The sequence below is a fragment of the Ochotona curzoniae genome, unplaced genomic scaffold, assembly GCF_017591425.1.
Source record: "Ochotona curzoniae isolate NIBS_2020 unplaced genomic scaffold, NIBS_Ocur_1.0 contig_605, whole genome shotgun sequence".
In the NCBI taxonomy this organism is placed as follows: domain Eukaryota; kingdom Metazoa; phylum Chordata; class Mammalia; order Lagomorpha; family Ochotonidae; genus Ochotona; species Ochotona curzoniae.
The window spans coordinates 2,119,901-2,140,356 of NW_024466491.1; the positions used below are offsets into that span (position 1 = coordinate 2,119,901).

A 20,456-nucleotide genomic window follows, 5' to 3' on the forward strand; every position below is an offset into this window, starting at 1 on the left:
AGGTTGGGCGGGAGACTGGGGGCAGGGACAGCAGCAGCCATGGCAACACTGCTAATCCCCCACCAGGCAGCCCACCACGGCCTCCAGACCCTGTCCTGGCTGCATCCTTCCAGCTCCCTGCCCAGGTCAGCGCAGGCCTCTGCCCTCCGGCTGGGACAAGGCTACAGCCTTTGGGATAAGACTCAGTTCTGTGCACATGCCCGCGGTCACAGCACATGACTTCCACGTGCTGGCCTGAGCCCTTGGCTGCTGTCCACGGAGCGCCCGCTCTGAGAGGTGTCACGGGAAGTCCACACGGACTGGGAGAGGCAGACAGACCCCAGCAGGACCCCGTACCCAAGCAAGACACCCTGGACAGCACCCCCACTGCAGGTCCATTACTGAGAACCTTGCTGCCGGTCAGCCCCACCCCCAGGTGGCTGTCATCCTCGCCACCCGCAGGCCACAGGGACATGAACCCAGGCCAGAGAGGGCCTGGCACCCTGCAGGCCTCAGCCAGGGCCGCCACCTCCTCCCACACACCCCATCAGGGTGCAGAAACCTGGACCAGGGAAGGGACCCGAGAGGAGGCTGCCCTCCTGTCTCAGGTCTGCTCCCATTCAAGCCAACTCGGGGAGGCCGTACCCCAGCCCCTGCAGCTGGCCCCTGGTGACAGGATGTGCAGGACCAGGTCAGCTCCCCAGCCCCGCATGTGCCAGCCACAGCCAGCAGGGGTCAGGATGTGTCCAGAGTGACGGCCCTGGGCCACCAGGTGTGCAGCACTGACCAGGAGGCTGTCTGTGCCCACAAGGGGGCAGGAGCCGGTGGCAGTACAGTGTGGCACAGGGGTGGGAGGTAGGTGCCCACACATGCCGACCCTCTCCCACGCCCTGTCGATTCGTACCTGACAATGTCCACATTGCTACCTCATGCCTCCCCAGCTATACCCCCCTAAATGCTGGGGTCTCCCCACCCCGTCTTCTCACTCCACGTCCCATTGATGCCTTCAGGATTGACCTGGGGGCCGGAGGAGGTTCCATCCTGCAGTGAGGCACACCTGGCCCAAAGCCAACGAGCCCCATGGGAATCGGCCGCCAGCTTCCCCACGCACAAGGGAGATGGCAGGAAAGCTGGCCGGAGCCCCGGTGGGCCGGGCAGCTCCCCACGGGGCCTGGGCCCCCCATCTGCAGGTCTCCCCCGTGGGTGCAAAGGCCCAAGGTTACAGAGGACCCGGGGCTCAAATCCTGCAAGGCAGGATTGGGGTGTCCTGGGTGACTGACACGCTGCTGTACTGGAACCCCACTGTCTAACACGGGGGCCCAGGCTGCAGTTGGGGGTTACCATATTGTCACCCCATTCCATTCCACAATAAACACCCCACATGGCACGTGACCTGGGTAGAGGGGGGTGCAGGAGCTCTGTCCATGCTGACCAGCCCAATGGTCCTTGGCTTTTGTCAAGACATCCAGCCTGGAACCCCCTCTGCCAGGCCAGAGGTGTTGGAGGGGGTCCCCATCTTAGCAGTGGCAACCACTCCAGCTGGGGAGAGCCCAGCCCCACTGCACCCGTACCCCCAATGCCCTCTGAAAGGGCAGCCACCTCCCCGCCCCTCCCACGGCCTCTCCTCCAAGGTGGCCCGTCTCTATGGCAACGTCCCAGCCCAGGTGGTCGTAACCTTGGCAACCAGGTGCCAGCCTGGCAGGCTGTAACCTCTAGCGGCAACACCCCCACCCCTGCCCACACACATACTCTCCCTGCTGAAGGGCAGCCTTCTGGGAGGTACTCACCCACAGGAGCAGGGTGGGGGGGCCAGGGACAGCTCAAGGTCACCAGCAGCTGGTGGCCAGGCCAGAGTCACTCTCCCTGCTGGCAGCCACACATACCCCCAGGGCGGCTAGGAACCCGCTGTAGAAGCAGGCCCATCAGGCCAGGCGGAAATCAAGATTGTGGGGGCCTCCTCCCACCCTCCCAGGACCAAAGTGCCCGTCCCTGGGCAGGCCACTGCTGGGGCAGCATCCACAGGGCACCTCCTAAACATCAGTGGACCTCAGTCAAGCCTTGGGACAGAAGTAGGCAAGGGTAGGGGCGGGCTGGGTAGACGCCTGGGGGCAGCAGCCTAGCCCCACTCCACTTAGCCACACTTCACGGAGAGGGAGCCCCAAGTTGCAGGGCACCCCCACACTACGGCTGCACAGCCAGGCCAGGCCGTACCCGGACAGTCGGGGAGGGGGAGGAGGCAGGTGTGCTGGAGGGGCAGTGACTGCCCTGCCCACCCACCCGCCTCCGGCTGGAGGAGAGGGGCCCAGGCGCGTGGGGGGCAAGCGCCTCCCGCGGGGTGCTGGGGGCAGGGCCGGGAGCAGGGCCCAGACCTGCGGCCTGCGGGATGCGGTGTCTGGGCCTCGGGCCAACGCGACAGTCTGGGAGCGGAGCGGCTTGAGTCACAGGTGGCTGCGCGGATGCCGGGCCAGTGCCGCGGAGGGAGCGGCTGGAGGACGCAGGGCGAGGGGGGGACGACAGGGTGCTCCCGCAACAGCAGCAGCAGCCAGGCCCTCGTCCCGCACCCCCTATCCGGGACCAACACCCCAACTCCCAGAGATGAGCACTCCCCAATAGGACACTGGGCAGGCTGCGTCCTGGGGTTCCTGTGGTCACACACACATTGAGGTTCGCAAAGCTGATAAGCCCTGGGGCCAGCGGGCGGCAGTACAGTCGGGGAACCGCGTGGGTGCCAAGCACCCTGCAGCCTGGGAGGGCCCCGCTGCTTCTCTGAACAACAGCAGGGACTCCCCCAGGCATGGGAACAGACTGGATCCTGAGAACAAGTTCCGGGGCCACCTGGGGACAGGACTGAGGCAGGCGGCTGGGGACGCGGGGTGGGAGTCGGTCTGGGGTGCAGTGGCGGAAGGGGGACGCTCCGGAAGGAGCCCCACTGGGGGCGCGCAGCCCCGACCTGTGCCCACGTGTGCTCGCACACCTGCGGCCGCAAGCACGCAGCCCCCGCGCGCGCCCCTGCCGGGCGCGGGGAAGGCAGGCGGCGGGGGCGCGCGGCGCGGGCGCGCACGGCGGAGCCGGGAGGCGGCGGCGGCGGCGGCGGCCGTGGCCGTGGCAGCAGAGGCTCCAGTCGGCTCCGGGCGGCCCCGCGCCGCAGCCCGCGCCGAGTCCGCGGCGGAGCCGCTCAGGTGAGTGGAGGCGGGAGGCCCGATGCAGGGCGCACCTGCAGGCCGGGGGGGACCCCAGAGTCCGCGTTCCGGGCTCCTGAACCCGCAGCCCCCCACGCGCACCCGCAGCCCCGGGCGGGGAGGGGGTGAATCGCCCGCGCGCCCCTCTGGCGCGTGTCGTTCCCTCCTCAGCAACCCCCTGCCCTGTTCACCCCTGGAAAGTTTGGGGGCCAACTGCCCACACCAGGATCCCCACATTCCCCTAGGTTACGGAGCCTTGTGGCCATCTCGGCCCCCTCAGCAGCGGGGACGCTTGGGCTGGTGCGCCCCTCTTTGTGGGGGCGGGCGTGAGAGCTGAATGGATCTGGGGGTGTAGCGCAGCCCCGCTCCTCATTGTCACCTGTCCAGCCTTGGGGAGTCGGGTCCGCAGCACAAGTGCCTGCGCCCCTGCGCTGGGGACGCGTAGTGGGGAGCGATTTGGGGTTGCACAGGCCAGCCCCCTGCTCTGTGGGCCAAGTAACAGCAGGACTGGGGGGGGGGGGAGCCCTTCTCCCCACCCCGGAGGCTGAGCCTGGGCACTGCCGCCCTCTGGAGCCCCATTCAACAAGTTGGGGGACTGTGGGTGCGAGAACAACCCTTGGAGCTGCGCTACTCTTCCAACCCCCCCCCCCCGCCTTCTCACCATGTGTCCCCGCTCCCCCCATTCTGCCAAATCTGAACTTGACCGGGTGGGCCCGGGCATCTGCATTTTTCACAAATAGCCCTTAGTGGAGCCATGTGGGTGTCACAGGGGCAGGTGCCTGGGGCAGGGGTGGGGTCCCTCCACACCTGAACACTGCCCACCCCCTCACCTCCATGGCTTTCAGCTGCCCACCCTCTGAAGGTTCGCGGGAGCCCAGGCGCAGTCACCCCCACCCAGAGCCAGTGCCCAGCAGGTGCTGCGAGGTTGCAGCCTCAGTGTTCCATCTGTGGAGTGGGCGAGCCAGAGTATCCACCCACAAACATACCTGGTGGGTATTCCCACGCACCTCCTAACCACAAGGGAACATGCCACTGACCCAAGGCTCACACTCACGCCCCTCCTGTAGGTGCTGACCCCCCAGGGCCTCCTGAGTCAGCGCTCCCCACAAGCCACCCACCACCCCGCCTTTGGATCCTGGAGCAGCGGGGGCTGGGATGTGTGGGAGGGATCTGGGTTCCAGAGGCTGCCTTGGTCAGTCTGACATACTGTCCCCCTTTTCAAAGCCCCCCCCCCCCCACTGGAACATGCTGTCAAGGAAAGTGGGTCGGAGCCCCCAGCATCCTCCCCGCAGAGCTGGCTGAGACCCACAGCAGATGGAAACTAATTAGGGCTTAATGAATTGTCACGGCTGGCAGCCCCCCTAGGGACCTGGATGTAGGACAGAGGCACATCCGTCCTGGGGGGCCGGTGTGTCCCCAAAAGCAGACTCCTACATACCACAGAGAAGTTCAAATGTGGGGGCCAGAGGAGGCAGGCTCCCACTGCGCCCCTGGCTCCACTGCCAGATTGTGGGCCTGGGGACAGAGCTGGGTGTGGGGCTGGGGGGTGCTCCCCGGCCTCCTGAGCCCCCTGCCCTGGGGTGGGATCAGAAGGGAGGCCCATCCCACACATGGCCTGGGGGTGCACAGCAGGTACTGTGTGGTTGAACCCTAGAGGAGTCTGCCTCTGTCAAGGAGGGCACACCGGCTGCTCTCCCAAGCTTCCTGGCAAATGTGGCAGAAGAGGGGCCCGCCATCCCTGCTCCGGGTCAAGTCCCAACCCTGCACTACCCAGCTCTGGCTGACACGGTGCCTGAACCTTGGGCAATGGGCGTGCCGTTGTCCCAGGTCAGAACCCAACCAGGTCCCCAGCCCTTGCCCTGCCCTGCCCTTCCCTGCCCCGCAGCAGCATCCTCCCTGACTCTCTGCCTGACCCCACTGGCATCCACTCCACACAGGCTGGTGTGTGTCTGGGGGAGGTGGGTACAGGGTTACGTGTGCATATGGAGCTGGGGTCACACCCTCTCGTGGCCTTCCCAGGGGCTCCCCACACCCTCAAGCCCCTGCTGGCTCCTGCTCTCCCATCATGGACCCCCAAACTCTGCCCTGTGCCCTCACACCCCTGCCTGGCTCACACCCAGGGCATAAGGCATAATGGGTCTTTGTGGGCTTGCTCTCTGTCCAGCTGGCATGACCCTTGGGCAATCACCAGGCACATGGGTGTGGCTCCATTGTCCACGGCAGGTGAGCCGAGGGAACAGGAAGTGGACCCAGAACATGTCCAGAGGCAGTACATGCGCTGGGGGATGGGATGCAGGCAAGAGACTCCTTTATGGGGTGACAGAATGTTCTGGAACTAGAGGCCCCTATCCCTGAAAGGCTTGTTGATGAGGCCGCCCAGCCGGGGCCTGCACCAGAAACCTCACTCAGCCAGGACAGCCCCATCGCCATCGCCATGGCTCGGGTGGGTGTCAGGGTCCCCCATCCGAGGGCATCCAACCCCCAGTCACCTAGCCCAGCTCCTCCCCACACCCTGAACTCTGCCTATGTCCCCCAGGCCCAGAAGGAAGGGAGGCTGGGTCTGTCGTGAACCCGTGCCATCCCCCCTCTGAGGGCGCCTGCCTGCCACACAGCCTGTGCCTAGTTTGTGGGGTTTTTTTGTTTTGTTTTGTTTTGGGATTTGTTTATTTTTAATTGGAAAGTCAGATTTACAGAGAGAAGGAGAGACAGAAAGATCTTCCTTCCACTGGTCTACTCTCCAAGTAGCCGCAAAGGCTGAGTCGATCTGAAGCCAGGAGCTTCTTCTGGGTCTCCCACACAGTTGCAGGGTCCCAAGGCTTTGAGCCGTCCTCCACTGCTTGCCCAGGCCACGTGCGGGGAGCGGGACGGGAAGTGGAGCAGCCAGGACTTGAACTAGCACCCGTGTCCTGTTGCATGCAAGGCGAGGGCTTTAGTCACTAGGCTACTGTGCTGGGCCCTAGTGCATGTCTTAAAATGTTTGTTGGTTTCACACAATCTCCTGCCCTTGGCCCACTCCCCAGATGCCCTCAGCAGCCAGGGCTGGGCCTAGCAGAAGCTGGGAGCTCCATCGGGTCTCCACGTCCCTATCTATGGAGCAGGGTGACCGCTGGCTCGGGAGAGGGGCAGTGTGGACGAGAGCTCCCGGAGCCGTCCAGAGCCTGTGCCAGGCAGGAAAGTGGGCCGTCCAGGGGAAGCCAAAACTGAGAGGGCCAGGAAAGGTGTCCCCCCCGCCCCAACCCCTGCCCCCAGAACTGGGTACAGCCTGAGAACAAGGAGGCGGGAGGAAGGGGTGGGCCCTGCCAGAGCTGTCTGCTGCACTCAGGGGACAAGGCATGACACGGGAGCTAAGCCAGCCCTGCTGCTGCCACGCTGCCAGGAGTCAGCCCTGGGGGCTGAGTGGCCGCTGCCCCTTGGGGGCAAGTGAGTGACAGGGACCGTCCCCGGAGACCACACATGACCCGATGGGGGATGCCAGGGAGCCAGGGGCCTGGGGCTGTTCTCAGAGAATGACCTAGAAAACAGCAACTGTGGCTGGAGGCTGCTCCTCCCGCAGGCGTCTCCTGACCCCCGCCCCCCATCTCACCTGGTGTTCTCCTGGACTGTGTCTCTCCTGGGTACCCCACTCCTGCTGATGGCCCTCAGGTTCACCCCAGGCCCTGCTACCATCCCTACAGAACCAAGTTCCGGCTGCATTTGGCACAGCTTCCCCACCCCTCTGCACCCCAGTTCCTGCAGGAGCCATGGCCCACTGGATCCCCTCCTGATGGACACCTTGGTTAGCTCCCTGACCGCCTCCCTCACACCTTGTGTCATCTGGGACCCCTCCCTGCACCCCAGCAGTTAAGGGGGACAGATCACTGCCCGGTCCCCCACTGACGGAGCTCAGCTCTGTTTTGGGTTTGTTTCTTTGTTACTGACCCCTTCCTGACCCTGGGCGAGGGTCAGGACAGGAAGGGAGCTACAGGCTGGGGGACCCGGAGGACTGGCTGTGCCCTCAGGACCCCCACTTACTCCAGTGTGGCCCGGTTTGAACCGTGTCTGCCCAGGACGGACAAAGACTCTGCCCTTGTGTTGGGGGTCAGGGTGGTAGTGGGGTGCTATAACAGATGGGTACCCCGCGGCCTGGCCCTCTGCTGCCCAGCTGGGCTGACGGAGGAGGGGACTTCAGCAATGACTATGCTAGAAATAGCTGTCACTTGGCCCCAGGGCACAGCTCTGCAGAGGGGTGTCAGCAGGGCCAGCAGCTGTGCCCGACTGCCCCGACCCCATCCCAACCCCCATCCCCAGGGTTGTGCAGAAACCGGCAGTGAAGACCCTGACATGGCCCCCTGCCCTCTGCCCCCCACGACCCTCCCAATCGACCTTCCCACACTACCCACCCCCCCCTGTCCACTACATGTCCCACCCCAGCTCTTTCTCAAGGCCTTGTGGGACCCTGGGCGTCTTAGTCACCAGGCCAAACGCCCAACTTGGAACCCAGTGTTTTATTTTATTTTTAAAAAAAGATGTATTTATTTTTATTTCAAAGTCAGATACACAGAGAGGAGGAGAGACAGGAAGATCTTCCATCTGTTGATTCACTCTGCAAGTAGCTACAACAGCCGGAGCTGAACTGATTCAAAGCCAGGACCCAGGAGCTTCCTCCAGGTCTCCCACGCGCATGCAGGGTCCCAAGGCTTTGGGACCCCTCAGGGACCTCAGGGACCCCAAGGCTTTGGGTCGTCCTCCACTGCTTTCCCAGGCAGGGAGCTGGAGGGGAGCAGGGCCGCCAGGATTAGAACTGGTGCCCATATGGGATCCTGGCGCATGCAAGGCAAGGACTTCAGCCACTAGGCTACTGTGCCGGTCCCAGAACCCAACATTTTAAAGCCGAATATTCCATAGCTTTCCGTGCATTTACAAGATTACACAGCCATTGCCACTAATTCCAGAACATTCCATCACGCCAAAGAATCCCTAAGCAGGAGCCAACCCAAAGATCACAGATCCACTTCCTGTCCCTGTGGAGCCTACGCAGCACGGCCTTTTGTGGCTGACTCTCCTTACACATGGTGTCCCCAGGGTCCCATCATACAATCCTCGGGGCTCCTGGGGCCGCCCCGGTGCTAACGCCGCCTCCGCCCGCAGGTGCGCAGGAGGATGCTGGCACGGCCCTAGGCCCAGGCTCCGCATCATGACCTGCTGGCTGCACCTGCTGAGCCTGCGCTTGCTGCTGCTGCTGCCCGCCGCGCCGCCCCCGGCCGCCGGCTGCCCGGCCCGCTGCGAGTGCGCCCCGCAGAGCCGCGCTGTGGCGTGCGCGCGCCGCCGCCTCACCGCCGTGCCCGAGGGCATCCCCGCCGAGACGCGCGTGCTGGGCCTGAGCCGCAACCGCATCCGCTGCCTGAACCCGGGTGACCTGGCCGCGCTGCCCGCCCTGGAGGAGCTGGACCTCAGCCTCAACGTGATCGCGCACGTGGAGCCGGGCGCCTTCGCCAACCTGCCACGCTTACGCGTGCTGCGCCTGCGCGGCAACCAGCTCAAGCTCATCCCGCCCGGCGTGTTCACGCGCCTGGACAACCTCACGCTGCTGGACCTGAGCGAGAACAAGTTGGTGATCCTACTGGACTACACGTTCCAGGACCTGCGCAGCCTGCGCAGGCTCGAGGTGGGCGACAACCACCTGGTGTTTATCTCGCGTCGCGCCTTCGCGGGGCTGCTGGCGCTGGAGGAGCTGACCCTGGAGCGTTGCAACCTCACGGCGCTGTCGGCAGAGGCGCTTGGCCACCTGCGCGGCCTGGGCGCCCTGCGCCTGCGCCACCTGGCCATCGCTGCCCTGGAGGACCACAACTTCCAGAGACTGCCGGGCCTGCTGCACCTGGAGATCGACAACTGGCCGCTGCTGGAGGAGGTGGCCGCGGGCAGCCTGCACGGCCTCAACCTCACCTCTCTGTCCGTCACGCACACCAACATCACCCGCGTGCCGGCCGCCGCGCTGCGTCACCAGGTGCACCTCACCTGCCTCAACCTGTCGCACAACCCCATCAGCGCCGTGCCGCGCGGCTCCTTCCGCGACCTGGTGCGCCTGCGCGAGCTGCACCTGGCGGGCGCGCTGCTGGCCGTGGTGGAGCCGCAGGCCTTCGTGGGTTTGCGCCAGATCCGCTTGCTCAACCTCTCCAACAACCTGCTGTCCACGCTGGAGGAGAGCACGTTCCACTCGGTGAACACGCTGGAGACGCTGCGCGTGGACGGCAACCCGCTGGCCTGCGACTGCCGCCTGCTGTGGATCGTGCAGCGCCGCAAGACGCTCAACTTCGACGGCCGCCTGCCCGCCTGCGCCACGCCGGCCGAGGTGCGCGGCGACGCGCTGCGCAGCCTGCCCGACGCCGAGCTCTTTGAGTACTTCGTGTGCCACAAGCCCAAGATCCGCGAGCGACGGCTGCAGCGCGTCACGGCTGCGGCGGGCGAGCGCGTGCGCTTCGCGTGCCGCGCCGAGGGCGAACCGACGCCCACCGTGGCCTGGGTGACACCACAGCACCGGGTGGTGACGGCGCGCAGTGTGGGCCGGGTGCGCCTGCTGCCCGGGGGCACACTGGAGCTGACCGACGTGCGGCCGCAGGACAGTGGCACCTACACGTGCGTGGCCAGCAACGCGGGCGGCAACGACACCTACTTTGCCACACTGGACGTGCAGCCGGAGCCGACCGCCAACAGCAGCCTGGGCAAGGGTGCCAACGAGACGCAGGCGTTGGCGGCGCGCTTCCCGCTGGACCTCACCACCATCCTGGTGTCCACCGCCATGGGCTGCATCACCTTCCTGGGCGTCGTCCTCTTCTGCTTTCTGCTGCTCTTTGCTTGGAGCCGCGGCCGCGGCCAGCACAAAAACAACTTCTCCGTGGAGTACTCCTTCCGTAAGGTGGATGGCCCCGCCGCCGCTGCGGGCCAGGGCGGCGCCCGCAAGTTCAACATGAAGATGATCTGAGGGGCCCCGCAGCCACCTAGGCATTGTCCCATCCACCCCCGGTGGGCAGGAGAGGGCGGCGCCTGGGGCTCCGAGGCGGGTTCAGCTGCTGGTTGCCAGGGTTCCCTGAGCGAGCCTGAGCTGGGGTGGGGGCAGTGAAAAATTGGGGGGCTGCGCCCAGAGACCTCTGCCACCCCCAGGCTGACAACACCCAGGAGGTTCAAGCTGCTGCCCCACCCTGGTTCCCCTTAAACTCGCTCCTGGGGCAGTCCAGATGAGGAAGTGGCTTCTGGCCACCCACACCGGCTCACGCAGACTCTGCATGGGACACACCATACACAGCTCACATCCAGCTGGCCCTGAGGCCAGGCCCAGATTGCCACTGTAGATGGGGGGGGGGCAGGTGGGGTGGCCCAGGACCATAGTGCATGCCAAGGACACATAATTCATGCCAGGGACACGTGTGGTCCACACTAGGTCCTTGTTCCACTGGGGCTGCCCTGGGGAGGAGCCACACCCCCCAGCCACCTTGAGGTGAGCCCCACTTTGTATTGGCCCAGGAGCAAGATGAATGGGGTGTCCCCTTCTCCAGGCCAGCTCTGGAGATGTCCATTTATCCCCATGGTCATCCTGACCCTGAATGGTCCCCACAAGCCCCCACTTGACCTATCTGCGTGTGGGGGTCCTTTCAGGATCAGGGATGGGAAGCAATGCCTGGTGCCAGACTTCCCCACAGGAAGGCTGGGCGGAGCCCAGGTGCCCTGCAGGGATAGGGGGTCACAGTTCATGCCCAGGGGATGCCCACAGGATCACTGCTGAGCCCCGCTCCCATCACTGGGGGGTGAGTGGGCAGGGCCAGTCTGGGGTCTAGCAGCCCTTCCTTGGCAGTGTGGGATTCCGGCCTTGGAATGGGGGACAGGAAGGGTCCTGGCTGCCCCCAGGGACCATGGGAGGCTCAGAGCACCCCCCCCATTCCATGCCCTGTGATTCAGTGGGCAGCCCACCCACAGGAACATCGGTTTCTTTTGAAGAGTGGGTCGGAGGCTGCACCAGGTCACCTAGCCTCCTGGGTCCCTACGGTCTGCCCGGGGATCAACTGGTTGTGCCCCAAACCTGGAGGCTGCAGCTCCCCAAGGGCCCCCCCCAAATGACATCCAAGTGCCTTCAGCCGCATGAGAACCTGGGGCGAGCAGGGGAGAGCTGGCATAACACTGGGGTGTCCCCACCCCTGGCCACCCCCATCCCTGTGTGAACCACAGCCTTCTACCCTGATCCTCTCCTTTCCTGCTGTGATTGGAATCAAATAAAGATGATAATGATTTAATAGCAAAACCCCAGGCCCTTAGTGCCCCCCGCACAGGTGGGGCTGGGCGGGGCGTGTGTGGGGTAAACGCTTTTCCAGTCCCTCCCCCATGTTAAGCTGGGAAGAGCAGAGACGGTGGGACCCATGGACGTGCACGGAGGCCGAAGGTACTCCTCGTCTTCCCGTGCCGAGGCTGACACCGGCCGGGACCAGCGGGGAGCCGCTGCCCTGTCCACTGCACCCCTAGTGCTGGACACCCTGAAGCTTCCCTGACAATAAAAGCCATGGCCTGGGCGTTTAGGATCCTAACACCCCAAAGTCTCGGATGGGCTTCCCTGAGCCACAGACCTGCCATCCATCCCGCTGTGGGGTTGGGGTACACTGCTCTCCCATTCTGCATCAACAGGACCAGGCCCAGCTCACACCAGCTGGACCACGGGAATTAGAACAGCCGGGACTCGAACCAGTGCCCCTATGGGATGTTGGCATCAACACCCTCTCCCCAGGAATTGTTAAAACAAATGCATTGAGGGAAGTGGAGTGTGGGGAGCTTAGTGGGGGTGGGGTGGAAGCCCACGCGGGGGCACACAGCCAGCTGGGAGGGCCCAGGCTCAGGGGCCCTGGGCTGGGGGTAGGAGTGCCCGGCTACCATCCGGCCCTGTGGGGACGTGATGGGGAAGTGCCGTGCCCAGCCTGGCCCCTGCGGTCTCAGCATTGCATAAGCTTCCTGCCTACCGGCTGCTGTTCTAGGGGCCGCCCGGCCAGGCTGGCCCTGCTGACCGTCAGTCTGCAAAGCTACTGGTGTGTGCCAGGTAGGGGCTCCTAGGTGGGGAGGACTGAGGGCAAGCAGCGGCCAGTAGGGCGAGGGCTGGGTTCTGAGGGGTGACACAGCAGCAGTCAAGCCCAGCTCTCCCCAACCCCTCTAGCATGAGCGACGCCCAGACCCCCGAAGCCAGCAGCCCCACCCAGCAGTCAGAACCCACCTACGGTAACCTTGGTGAGCTGATCTAGGTGTGGGTGGGGAGCCCAGTGGCCATACAAGTGGGGGACAGCTGGGTTGGGCTGAACCACCTGTCCCCCTACCCACCCCCAGGAGAGGTGCGGGCCCACCTGCTGCCCTCCAAGGCTGGCCGTGTCCGGACTCCCGGATCCCTCTCCGGTGCCAACCTACAGCCCCCACCCTTGCCCAGGAAGGCCTTGACCCGCACCCAGTCCCTGCCCACAGGCGCTACCCCTGGTCGCAGCTCCAGCCGAGCAGGACACGCCCAGAGGCCCCTGCTGGGAGCTCGCAGCGTGGATGAGAGCCAGGCCGAGGCAGGGCCAGTGGTGCGGACCCCTGTGGAGTTGACATCCAGTGTGGCCGAGCTGGCACTGGGCCTCCACCTCAAGGACCTGCACAGCCCGGTGGCTGTGCACGCGGCGCTGACCGCCCAACAACTGCACGGTCTCCGTGGCATCCACACGCAGCTGCGGGCGCGGCTCACGGGGGGCCGGCCTGGACCCTGCAGTCCCAGCCACAGCTTCCGCCTGCTGGACACGTCGCCCTGCCTGGAGAGCGGTGACGCCTGCTACTACCGTGTGGTACGTGTGCTGGGGGACGCCTGGCACGTGGTAGCAGCCAAGGTGAGTTTCCGGGGGTCTTGCCATTACCCTTCCCCATGCCTCTGGGGGTCCTGCAGTCCACCCCAGGAGCTGCCACACCCGACCAAGTCATTAAGTAGTAAGTCAGGGGGGGCGGTGCCATGATGAAAACTCAGCTTGGGGGCCTCCCCGCACTGTGGCCAAAGGGTTAAGCAGCAGCTAGCTCGTGGTGCTAGCATTCCTATAGGCGTCTGAGGGCTCCATTTCCCTGCTCATGTGCCTGAGAAAGCAGTGGAGGATGGCCCAGGTGCTGAGGCCGCTGCCCCCACATGGAAGACCCGGATGGCTCGGGCCCAGCCCTGGCTGCTGCATTAAGGGGTGAACCATGGATAGGTGTCACACTCCCTCCCTTATGCCATCACTTTTCCACAGAACTAAATATATCAAGATTTATTTGTTGTTACTGCAAAGTCTGATATACAGAGAGGAGGGAAGACAAAGATCTTCTGTCCACTGATTCACTCCCCAAATGACTGCAACAGCCAGAGCTGAGCTGACCGGAAGCCAGGAGCCTCTTCTGTGTCTCCCACGTGGGTGCAGTGTCCCAAAGACCTTGGACCATCCTCAACTGCTTTTCCATGTGCATGACCAGGGAGCTGGAGGGGAAGTGGAGCAGCCGGGACTAGAACTTGCTTGCTTATTAGATGTTACAGCTCGGGTGATGGATTCATCTGCTGCATTTGTCCCGAGCCTCAAACTCCCCAGGTCCCTCCTCCTGAGGGGCCTTACTGTCCGGCTGCTGCCCATCCACCAGGCTGCTTGATGTGGTCTCCCACACTGACCTTGCCGTGTGGAGCCATGCCCACCTGTTGTCCTCCCCACCCCAACCTGGCCTAAAGCAAGCTTAAGAGAATGCCTGGAGAGCTTCTCTCCACTCCGCAGTGCTCAGCAGGAGGCTGCCTTTGGGCACACAGGGCATGTGACACGCGGCCTACAGGGACTTGGGGGGCATGGGGTGCAGGCTGCATTGAGGCCCTGATGGTCCCTTCCATCCGCCCACAGGTGCCCAAGCCGGGGGCTGAGGCGGCCCACTCGCGAGGCCTGGAGCTGCAGGCTTTGCTGTCGCCTCACTTCAACCTGCAGGGGCTGTGTGGGCTGCTTCCCGCGGGCACACTGCCCGCAGCACCCTGGACAGGCTCCGTGGCGCTGGTGGCCGAGGTGCCCGAGGACACGGCCACTCGGTGGCTGCAGGAAGTGGGCGCACGGCAGCCCCAGGAGCTGGCCAGGTCGGTGGCCCTGCTCCTGCTGCAGCTGACCGCCGCCCTAGAGTGCCTGGAAGCGCGGGGCGCAGTGCTGGCTGAGCTGCGCCCCGAGAACCTGCTGCTGGCGGCGCCCAGGGGCTGTGCGCCCGCGGGGCCACCACGCCTGCTGCTTGCTGACTTCGGCCGCGTCCACCAGCTGCCCCCGACACCCCCGGGTGCCCACGCACCCCAGCTAGGCCGCCTGCTCTGCGACCTGCTGAGCCCCACCCTGTCCCCGGCCTCACCCTTGGCCAGGGGCCTGCAGGACCTGGCTGCCCGGCTGCCCCGAGTTCGGCCCTCGGCGGCACGCACGCGGGGTGCGCTACAGACACTGCTCTGGGGCCCCGGGCTGGAGCTGCGTGGCCCCGGGGTGCTGCTGGGGCCCTGGCTGCAGGTGCGCCGCGCCTGGATGCTGGTGCAGCTGGCGGAGATGGCTGCCTGCGGGCAGGGGCCCGACCTGCAGGACTGGCTGTGCTGCGAGTACCTGGCCGAGGCCACAGAGGAGTCATTGGCCCAGGCCCTGGAGCTGCTGGTGGACTGACCTGAGCCAAAGGCCTGGCCCAGCTGCGTTTGGAACCCGCAACCCCTGTTAACTCAGTCCCAGGGCCAGACTCAGCCAAAAGGTTGAAAGGCAACTTCCAGCTCCTGCACTGGGCGCACACTAAGGCCTGTCTCCATACTGGGTGGACGCACCTTGCTGCCCTCAGGAGCCCAGGGTCCTGCTCTCCCCGCCAAGCCTGTCCTGTCCTGGGGCGGCCCTGCGATGGCTCCTGGACATCTGACCCCATTCCCGGCTGGAGCAAAGCCTGGGGCATCCCATGGCCGGACGCCCCTTTCCTGGTCTCCCCTAGGGGCCTACAGTGCCCACCCAGGACTGGAGGGAGACCATCCACGATGACATCACCACCAGAGATCAATCCAAGTAAAATATAAACTTTTATTTAGATTAAAGCAAACACTTCGGTATCACAAACACAATATTAAACTTCAAGGACCCCGCAGGCGGGAGGGGACGTTCACCCGGGCGGCTCCTCCGGGTTCAGGGTGTAGGCCATGAAGCAGGCGTCCGGTCTGCGGGGCAGCAGTGGGTGCCCCGGCCTCACCAGCTCGAAGCCCAGGAAGCCAAAAGTCCGGAGCAGGGTAGCTGCGGGGCGGGTTGGTCAGCACCGGGGCATGGGGAGCCCTGCCCACTGCCCCCAGCCCCACACCTGGGTCCTCAGGGCCCACCTCTGCCCACCGCCCCTGGCCCCGCACCTCGGTCCTCTCGGCTCCTGGGGAAGCAGATAAACACGTGGTCCACGCGCAGCTGCTCCTCCGCAAACTCCAGCACAAGCGCCAGGCTGCGGGGGCGCAGATCAGAGGTCAGGTCTGGGTCAGGGGTCGCCACCCGGCCCCCCAGCCCCTCACACTTCCCAGGCCGGCCGGGCCCACCTGTCCTTGCTGCCCTCGGGCAGAGCTCCGGGTGGCAGCTCCACGAAAAGCCCGTCGGCGCTCAGCACCGCACGCCAGCTCAGCACGCGGGCCTCGGCCAGGCGCGTCTGCAGGGTCAGCACCCGGGCCGCGCCGCTGGACGGCTCCTCCTCGCGCACGGTCAGCCGCTCGTCCTGCGGGGGTGGCTCAGCTCGCGGGGGCCCGGCACCCCAACACAACCCAGGGGGACCGCGGCACACCCCAGGACGACCCCGGCACCCCGACACGCCCCGAGGGAGCGGACCTTTGCATCTTGGCACGTCCCAGGAGGACCCCCGCGGCACTCACCGAGTAGCAGAGCTCGGCCGAAGGGCTGCGATCCCTGTCACTATTCCCTCGCCCACCTGGGATCTTCAGCGGTGGGTGAGGGACATCAGGAACGCCACCGAGGCCCTGGACCGAGGTGACGACAGCCGGGGACGGGGGCCCTGCGCGGGGGGCGCGGTCAGTTATCGGGGTGCCCGCCCCAAGGCTGCCGGAGCAGCATGCACCCTAAGCTAACCTCACCCCTGCACCCCTCCGAGCTCCGACTCACCCCGCCCCGTCCCTGGAGGGTCCTGGTGCAGTGCGCCCACCCCAGTGCCCCCCGAGCTGACCTCACCCCTCCATCCTGAGCGCCCCAGTGTGGACCCCCGCCCCCCGAGCTGACCTCACCCCTCCATCCTGAGCATCCCAGCGTGGATTCCCCCCCATCCCCTGAGCTCGCACCCAGTGTGAACCCCCCGACCCCCGAGCTGACCTCACCCCTTTTCCCGGGGAGTCGCACCGCGGAAGAGCCCCGCCAGGCTCCCTCCATCCAGGGCGGGGCTCCCCCCCGCACCCCACCCCCAAGGGGCGGTCCTCGCGCTCCCCACCCCCCCCCCGCGGCCTGAGCTTCTAGAAGCTTCGCGTGGGGGCGGGGCGCGCACCTCTCGCTGCTGCGGCCGCTGCTGCTGCCGTGAAGGCTCAGGAGCGGCATGGTGCGGTTAGCGTCGACGCGTTTATCCCCTTCCTTTTCGCGGGCGAAGCAGTGACTGTTGAGGATCCGCTGCAGGGAGGATTTCACCATCCGGCCGCCGGGGATCCGGAACTCTCAACCCCTCCGCGCCGCGCCGCTCGCTGCCGCAAAATGGCGCCGCTGCCGCCGCCCGCCTTTATAGGCGCCGCGCGCAGGCCCCGCCCCGCACGCCGCCGGGAACGCGGCCGCACGACACGCGGCGCCCGCCCCCTAGCGCGCTCTATTGGCCGAGGGCGCCGATGCTCGCCGACGATTGGCGGGCAGGACGCGGCGGGCCCCGCCCCCTGCCCGCTGGCGTCATCGGGCGCGCGCGGGGGCGGAGCCTCCGAGGCGCAGGGGACGCGCGGCGCGCCCCGCCCCCACGGCCGCTGTGGAACCGAGAGCCCCGTTTTGTTGTTTTTGTGTCTTATTTTGTGTGTTTTTGTTTTGGCGGCCATCTGGACCCCGTCACACTTAGGGGCCTGCCCCGCGCGCCGCCTCAGCCCCGAACCCCCCGTTCTCGAAGCCCAACAGACCCCCTTTTCTGTCGTCATCGATAGTAATTGTCTTGGCTCGGCCTTTCAGTGAAGAAAAAGATACATAAAGCGTTTTCGGTAGGAGTGAGGACATTGGGGCTTCGTGAGACTGAAGTAGACAGTGTTCTAGAAAGATCTCACAAACGCTGCAGGTGCAGGACACTCCGAGTGGGGGGCAAACTTGAGTCCCCTCAGCCCAAGCAATCCCGGGGCCCAAGGTGGCTCATGTGCAAATACCTCACTTCCTGCTTTATGTTTTTAGGAAACGTACTTACTTTAAAAAGATTTTTTAAAAAAGCAGAGATTAAGAAAAAAAAAAAGCCGTGATGCCACAGCAGCCAGGGCACCCTGGGGGAGGGGCTCGCATGGACATGGGTGGCTGGGTGGGTGGGGGACCCCGCCACCAGCTCAGGGAGTGACCTGCCAGCAGGCTCCCCACCCTGGGACAGGCCTGTGGTTGGGGTCGTGGGTGGATAACGTATCCACATGGGCGTGGAGGGGGGTTCAGGTTTGGGGGCCCCTCTGGGCTCCCCGAGTCCATCAAGAGCTCGATCGGCTCTTGGGAGTATATTTATTTCTTTATGTTGATTTACAGAGAAGAGGAAAGACAAAGATCTTCCATCGTCTGCTCACTCCCAAGGTGATTGCAGTGGCTGGAGCTGTGCTGAACCAAAGCCAGGAACCTCTTCCTGGTCTCCTGTCCTCCACTGCTTTCCCGGGCCACAGGCAGGGAGCTGGAAGGGAAGCGGGGCTGCCGGGATTAGAACCGGCGCCCATATGGGATCCCGGGCGTGCAAGGTGAGGACCTTAACCACTGCGCCACCGCGCCGGGCCCCGAAATAAATATACTTTTTAAAAAGTGAACAATTAAGGGCATATCCCACGGGTGGTCAGCTGGTCAGTTGCTCCACTCGGCTCTGAGCCCCGTAACTGACAAAACTGGGCCCACGACTTGGGAAGTGAACAGGGTGGCCCATTGGCACCGTAATCAAGGCAGGCTTCCAGCGGCCGGCATTGGGCCACACATACACACGCACCTGCTGCGGGTAGATAAGGCCTGGGCCGTACCTCCTGCCTGCCAGGAGCCCTAAGCCCCAGTGGGCTCCCTCACTCTCTCAGAACACCACCCCAAGGGGACAGGGCCCGCCCAGCCAGCCATGGGGTGGTTTCACTTCACTTTGCATTGCTGTCAAGGGGAGGTGGGGGTTGGTTATCTCAGCCTTGGCTCCACCCTGCCTGCGTGCGTGTGTGTGCTGTATAAGGCATGTACAAAGCAAAGGTTTAGCCCCTGAGCTGTATCCCGGTCTCCCACAGGGGAACAGGGACCACCCTGGATTTGGACCAGCATCTGCTGCCCTCCCCTCCCCAGTGCAAGCAGCTGGAAGTGGAGCAGTCCAGGACTCGAACCGTCGTCCCTACGGGAGCAGGGAAATCCAGGCTAGAGCTCGAGGTGCTCTGACCTTACCTTGTCCAGGCGTCAGCAAGGACGCGAGGACCATGGTGGTGACCAGGAAGCACCAGGAAGCACGCGTGCCTGCTGCTTCCTCCTGCAGGGTTTCCCCAGTTGGCTGCATCCCCTTGGGCTGGCAGTTGGGGGCGAATAGAGTGAACGGGTTCTCCAAGACTGGGGGCAGACTGCAGAAGGGAGGAGCTGGAGCTGCAGTAGGTGTCTGCCACCTCACTGTGGTCACCACTCAGCCACACTCCCTCCAGAAAACCCTTCAGGATGGTTAGCCCAGCCCCACCTGCAGGGGGTGGGGTGGGGCTGAGGAGGGAGTTGGGGGAGGGGCAGTCTAAGACCCTCCAGCCCCGTTCCCCTCAGTCCCGCAGTGGTCAGTGGAGGGCCACCCATGTGTGCTGGGTTAGGCCTGAGTCTGCCCCTCCCGCTCCCCCGGCCCCTCCCCGCCATGGGACTGGGGCTTTCCCTGGCTGGTGCGCTCAGCTGTCCCTGACACCTGTTGCTGTCGGTCAGTGTCAGGGCCACCCTTCCTCATTCTGTCCAGTTCATCAGGCCCGGCGCTGTGTCTGTGGGGGTAAGAGGGGCTGGGTGGGGGCCTGGGTGGAGGGCTCCAGGGACTCACCTGTTTGGAACCCGGTGAGTTCTGGGTATGGGGGACTTGAACTCCTTGGCTTACAGGGTCCCAGAGGGGAGGGTCTGGGAGGAGACTCCTGGGAGCAGAGGCCTGGGCAGGGCTGGGTCACCCTCTGGACAGCCGGCCTGCTGGCCTTGGGCACCAGATAAAAATAACCCCTGGCCTCCAAGAGAGCCCAAGGCCTCTGGCTAAAGCTGTGTGGCCACCGGAGGGTCTCTCTGATAAGACGGGAGGGGAGGAAGTAGCCCAGCAGGTGCCTGACTGGGCCTGGTGAGCAGAGGGGCCAAGTGCAAGGGCACCAGAAGCCCCCAGTCCAGGAGAGGAGCTGGTTTATCCAAAGGAACTGGGGAGATGCTGAGCCCCTGCTGTACTCCCCCAGGTGGCCCTGGACCCCCGGTGCTGCTCCAGTCTCCATGACAACCAGAGCCTTGGACGAGCTGGATGGAGGCCTGGGCAGCTGCCCAGCCGGGGAGGAGCTCTCTGTGCTGGTTGAGGCCTACCCGGGCATAGCTCAGGAAAACAAGGCTTCAGGTACCCTAACTCCGGCGCTGAGGCAGGTGGCCCACCTTGGGGAGGTGGAGTGGGCAGGCTGACTCTGCGAAGGAGTCCTGCCCTACCCGCCAACGCTGCAGGTGCCTTGGCGCCCTACCCAATCCGTACTAGATGGCAGGGCTGCGGGCACCTTCCCAGCCTGATTTCCACTTTGCTCCCTCCTGCCACAGGGTCCCGCAGGCGGGCTGACTCGGGCAGCTGTCCCCCGGTGAGTGGCGGGGACCCATGGATGGGGTTTCCAGGGGACCCCCCCCCCCCCCGCTCCATCTGCAACTCCCGGAGAGGCCCCTCCCCCATTCCCTGCTCCACTCTCCAGGTTCCTGGGGCCTCCAAGTGTCAGGGGCCAGGAACCAGCGGCCCCCCCCCCCCCATCGGGCTGTTTCCCCCAGGTCTCTCAGGAGCTGGGGGCGGACAGCGGTGCGCACGATAGAATAAAGAAAACAGACCAGGAGTCCGCGGTCAGGGGCGCCCTAGGACCCGGAAAGGAGAGGCCGAAAGGTGGAACAAGTACGTGGGCGGGAGTGGGGGTGGGGGGGTCCCCAGAACGGC

General features: G+C 65.0%; 3 protein-coding genes and 1 long non-coding RNA gene across 4 annotated transcripts; 3 read left to right on the forward strand and 1 right to left on the reverse strand.

Annotated features, from left to right (window-relative positions):
• Positions 1-3,093: 3,093 nt before the first annotated feature.
• On the forward strand, positions 3,094-16,617 carry LINGO3 (leucine rich repeat and Ig domain containing 3). Its single transcript, XM_040990527.1, has 3 exons — positions 3,094-3,158; positions 8,286-10,127; positions 16,583-16,617. Exon 2 carries the CDS (start codon positions 8,332-8,334, stop codon positions 10,114-10,116), a length of 1,785 nt encoding a protein of 594 aa, XP_040846461.1. The 5' UTR covers positions 3,094-3,158; positions 8,286-8,331; the 3' UTR covers positions 10,117-10,127; positions 16,583-16,617.
• On the forward strand, positions 12,176-15,138 carry PEAK3 (PEAK family member 3). The gene is made up of 4 exons (XM_040990528.1): positions 12,176-12,210; positions 12,325-12,395; positions 12,492-13,021; positions 14,042-15,138. The coding sequence occupies exons 2-4, from the start codon at positions 12,326-12,328 to the stop codon at positions 14,819-14,821; spliced, it is 1,380 nt and encodes a 459-aa protein (XP_040846462.1). The 5' UTR covers positions 12,176-12,210; position 12,325; the 3' UTR covers positions 14,822-15,138.
• OAZ1 (ornithine decarboxylase antizyme 1) lies at positions 15,204-16,868 on the reverse strand. The gene is given in 6 exon segments (XM_040990530.1): positions 15,204-15,424; positions 15,535-15,620; positions 15,712-15,884; positions 16,039-16,125; positions 16,127-16,178; positions 16,659-16,868. Coding segments are annotated over 6 exon segments (666 nt in total). The 5' UTR covers positions 16,799-16,868; the 3' UTR covers positions 15,204-15,296.
• A 2,921-nt stretch (positions 16,869-19,789) lies between these two features.
• On the forward strand, positions 19,790-20,408 carry LOC121163069. The gene is made up of 3 exons (XR_005884865.1): positions 19,790-19,886; positions 20,078-20,115; positions 20,297-20,408. It is a non-coding gene; the product is annotated as an uncharacterized LOC121163069 (long non-coding RNA).
• Positions 20,409-20,456: the final 48 nt, after the last annotated feature.

Excerpts from the sequence above, each read along its gene's own strand:
- LINGO3 (XM_040990527.1), top strand. The coding sequence starts at position 8,332 with ATGACCTGCTGGCTGCACCTGCTGAGCCTGCGCTTGCTGCTGCTGCTG.
- PEAK3 (XM_040990528.1), top strand. The coding sequence starts at position 12,326 with ATGAGCGACGCCCAGACCCCCGAAGCCAGCAGCCCCACCCAGCAGTCA. Across the intron at positions 12,396-12,491 it reads ACCCACCTACGGTAACCTTG|GAGAGGTGCGGGCCCACCTG; the intron begins GTGAGCTGATCT and ends ACCCACCCCCAG. Across the intron at positions 13,022-14,041 it reads GGCACGTGGTAGCAGCCAAG|GTGCCCAAGCCGGGGGCTGA; the intron begins GTGAGTTTCCGG and ends ATCCGCCCACAG.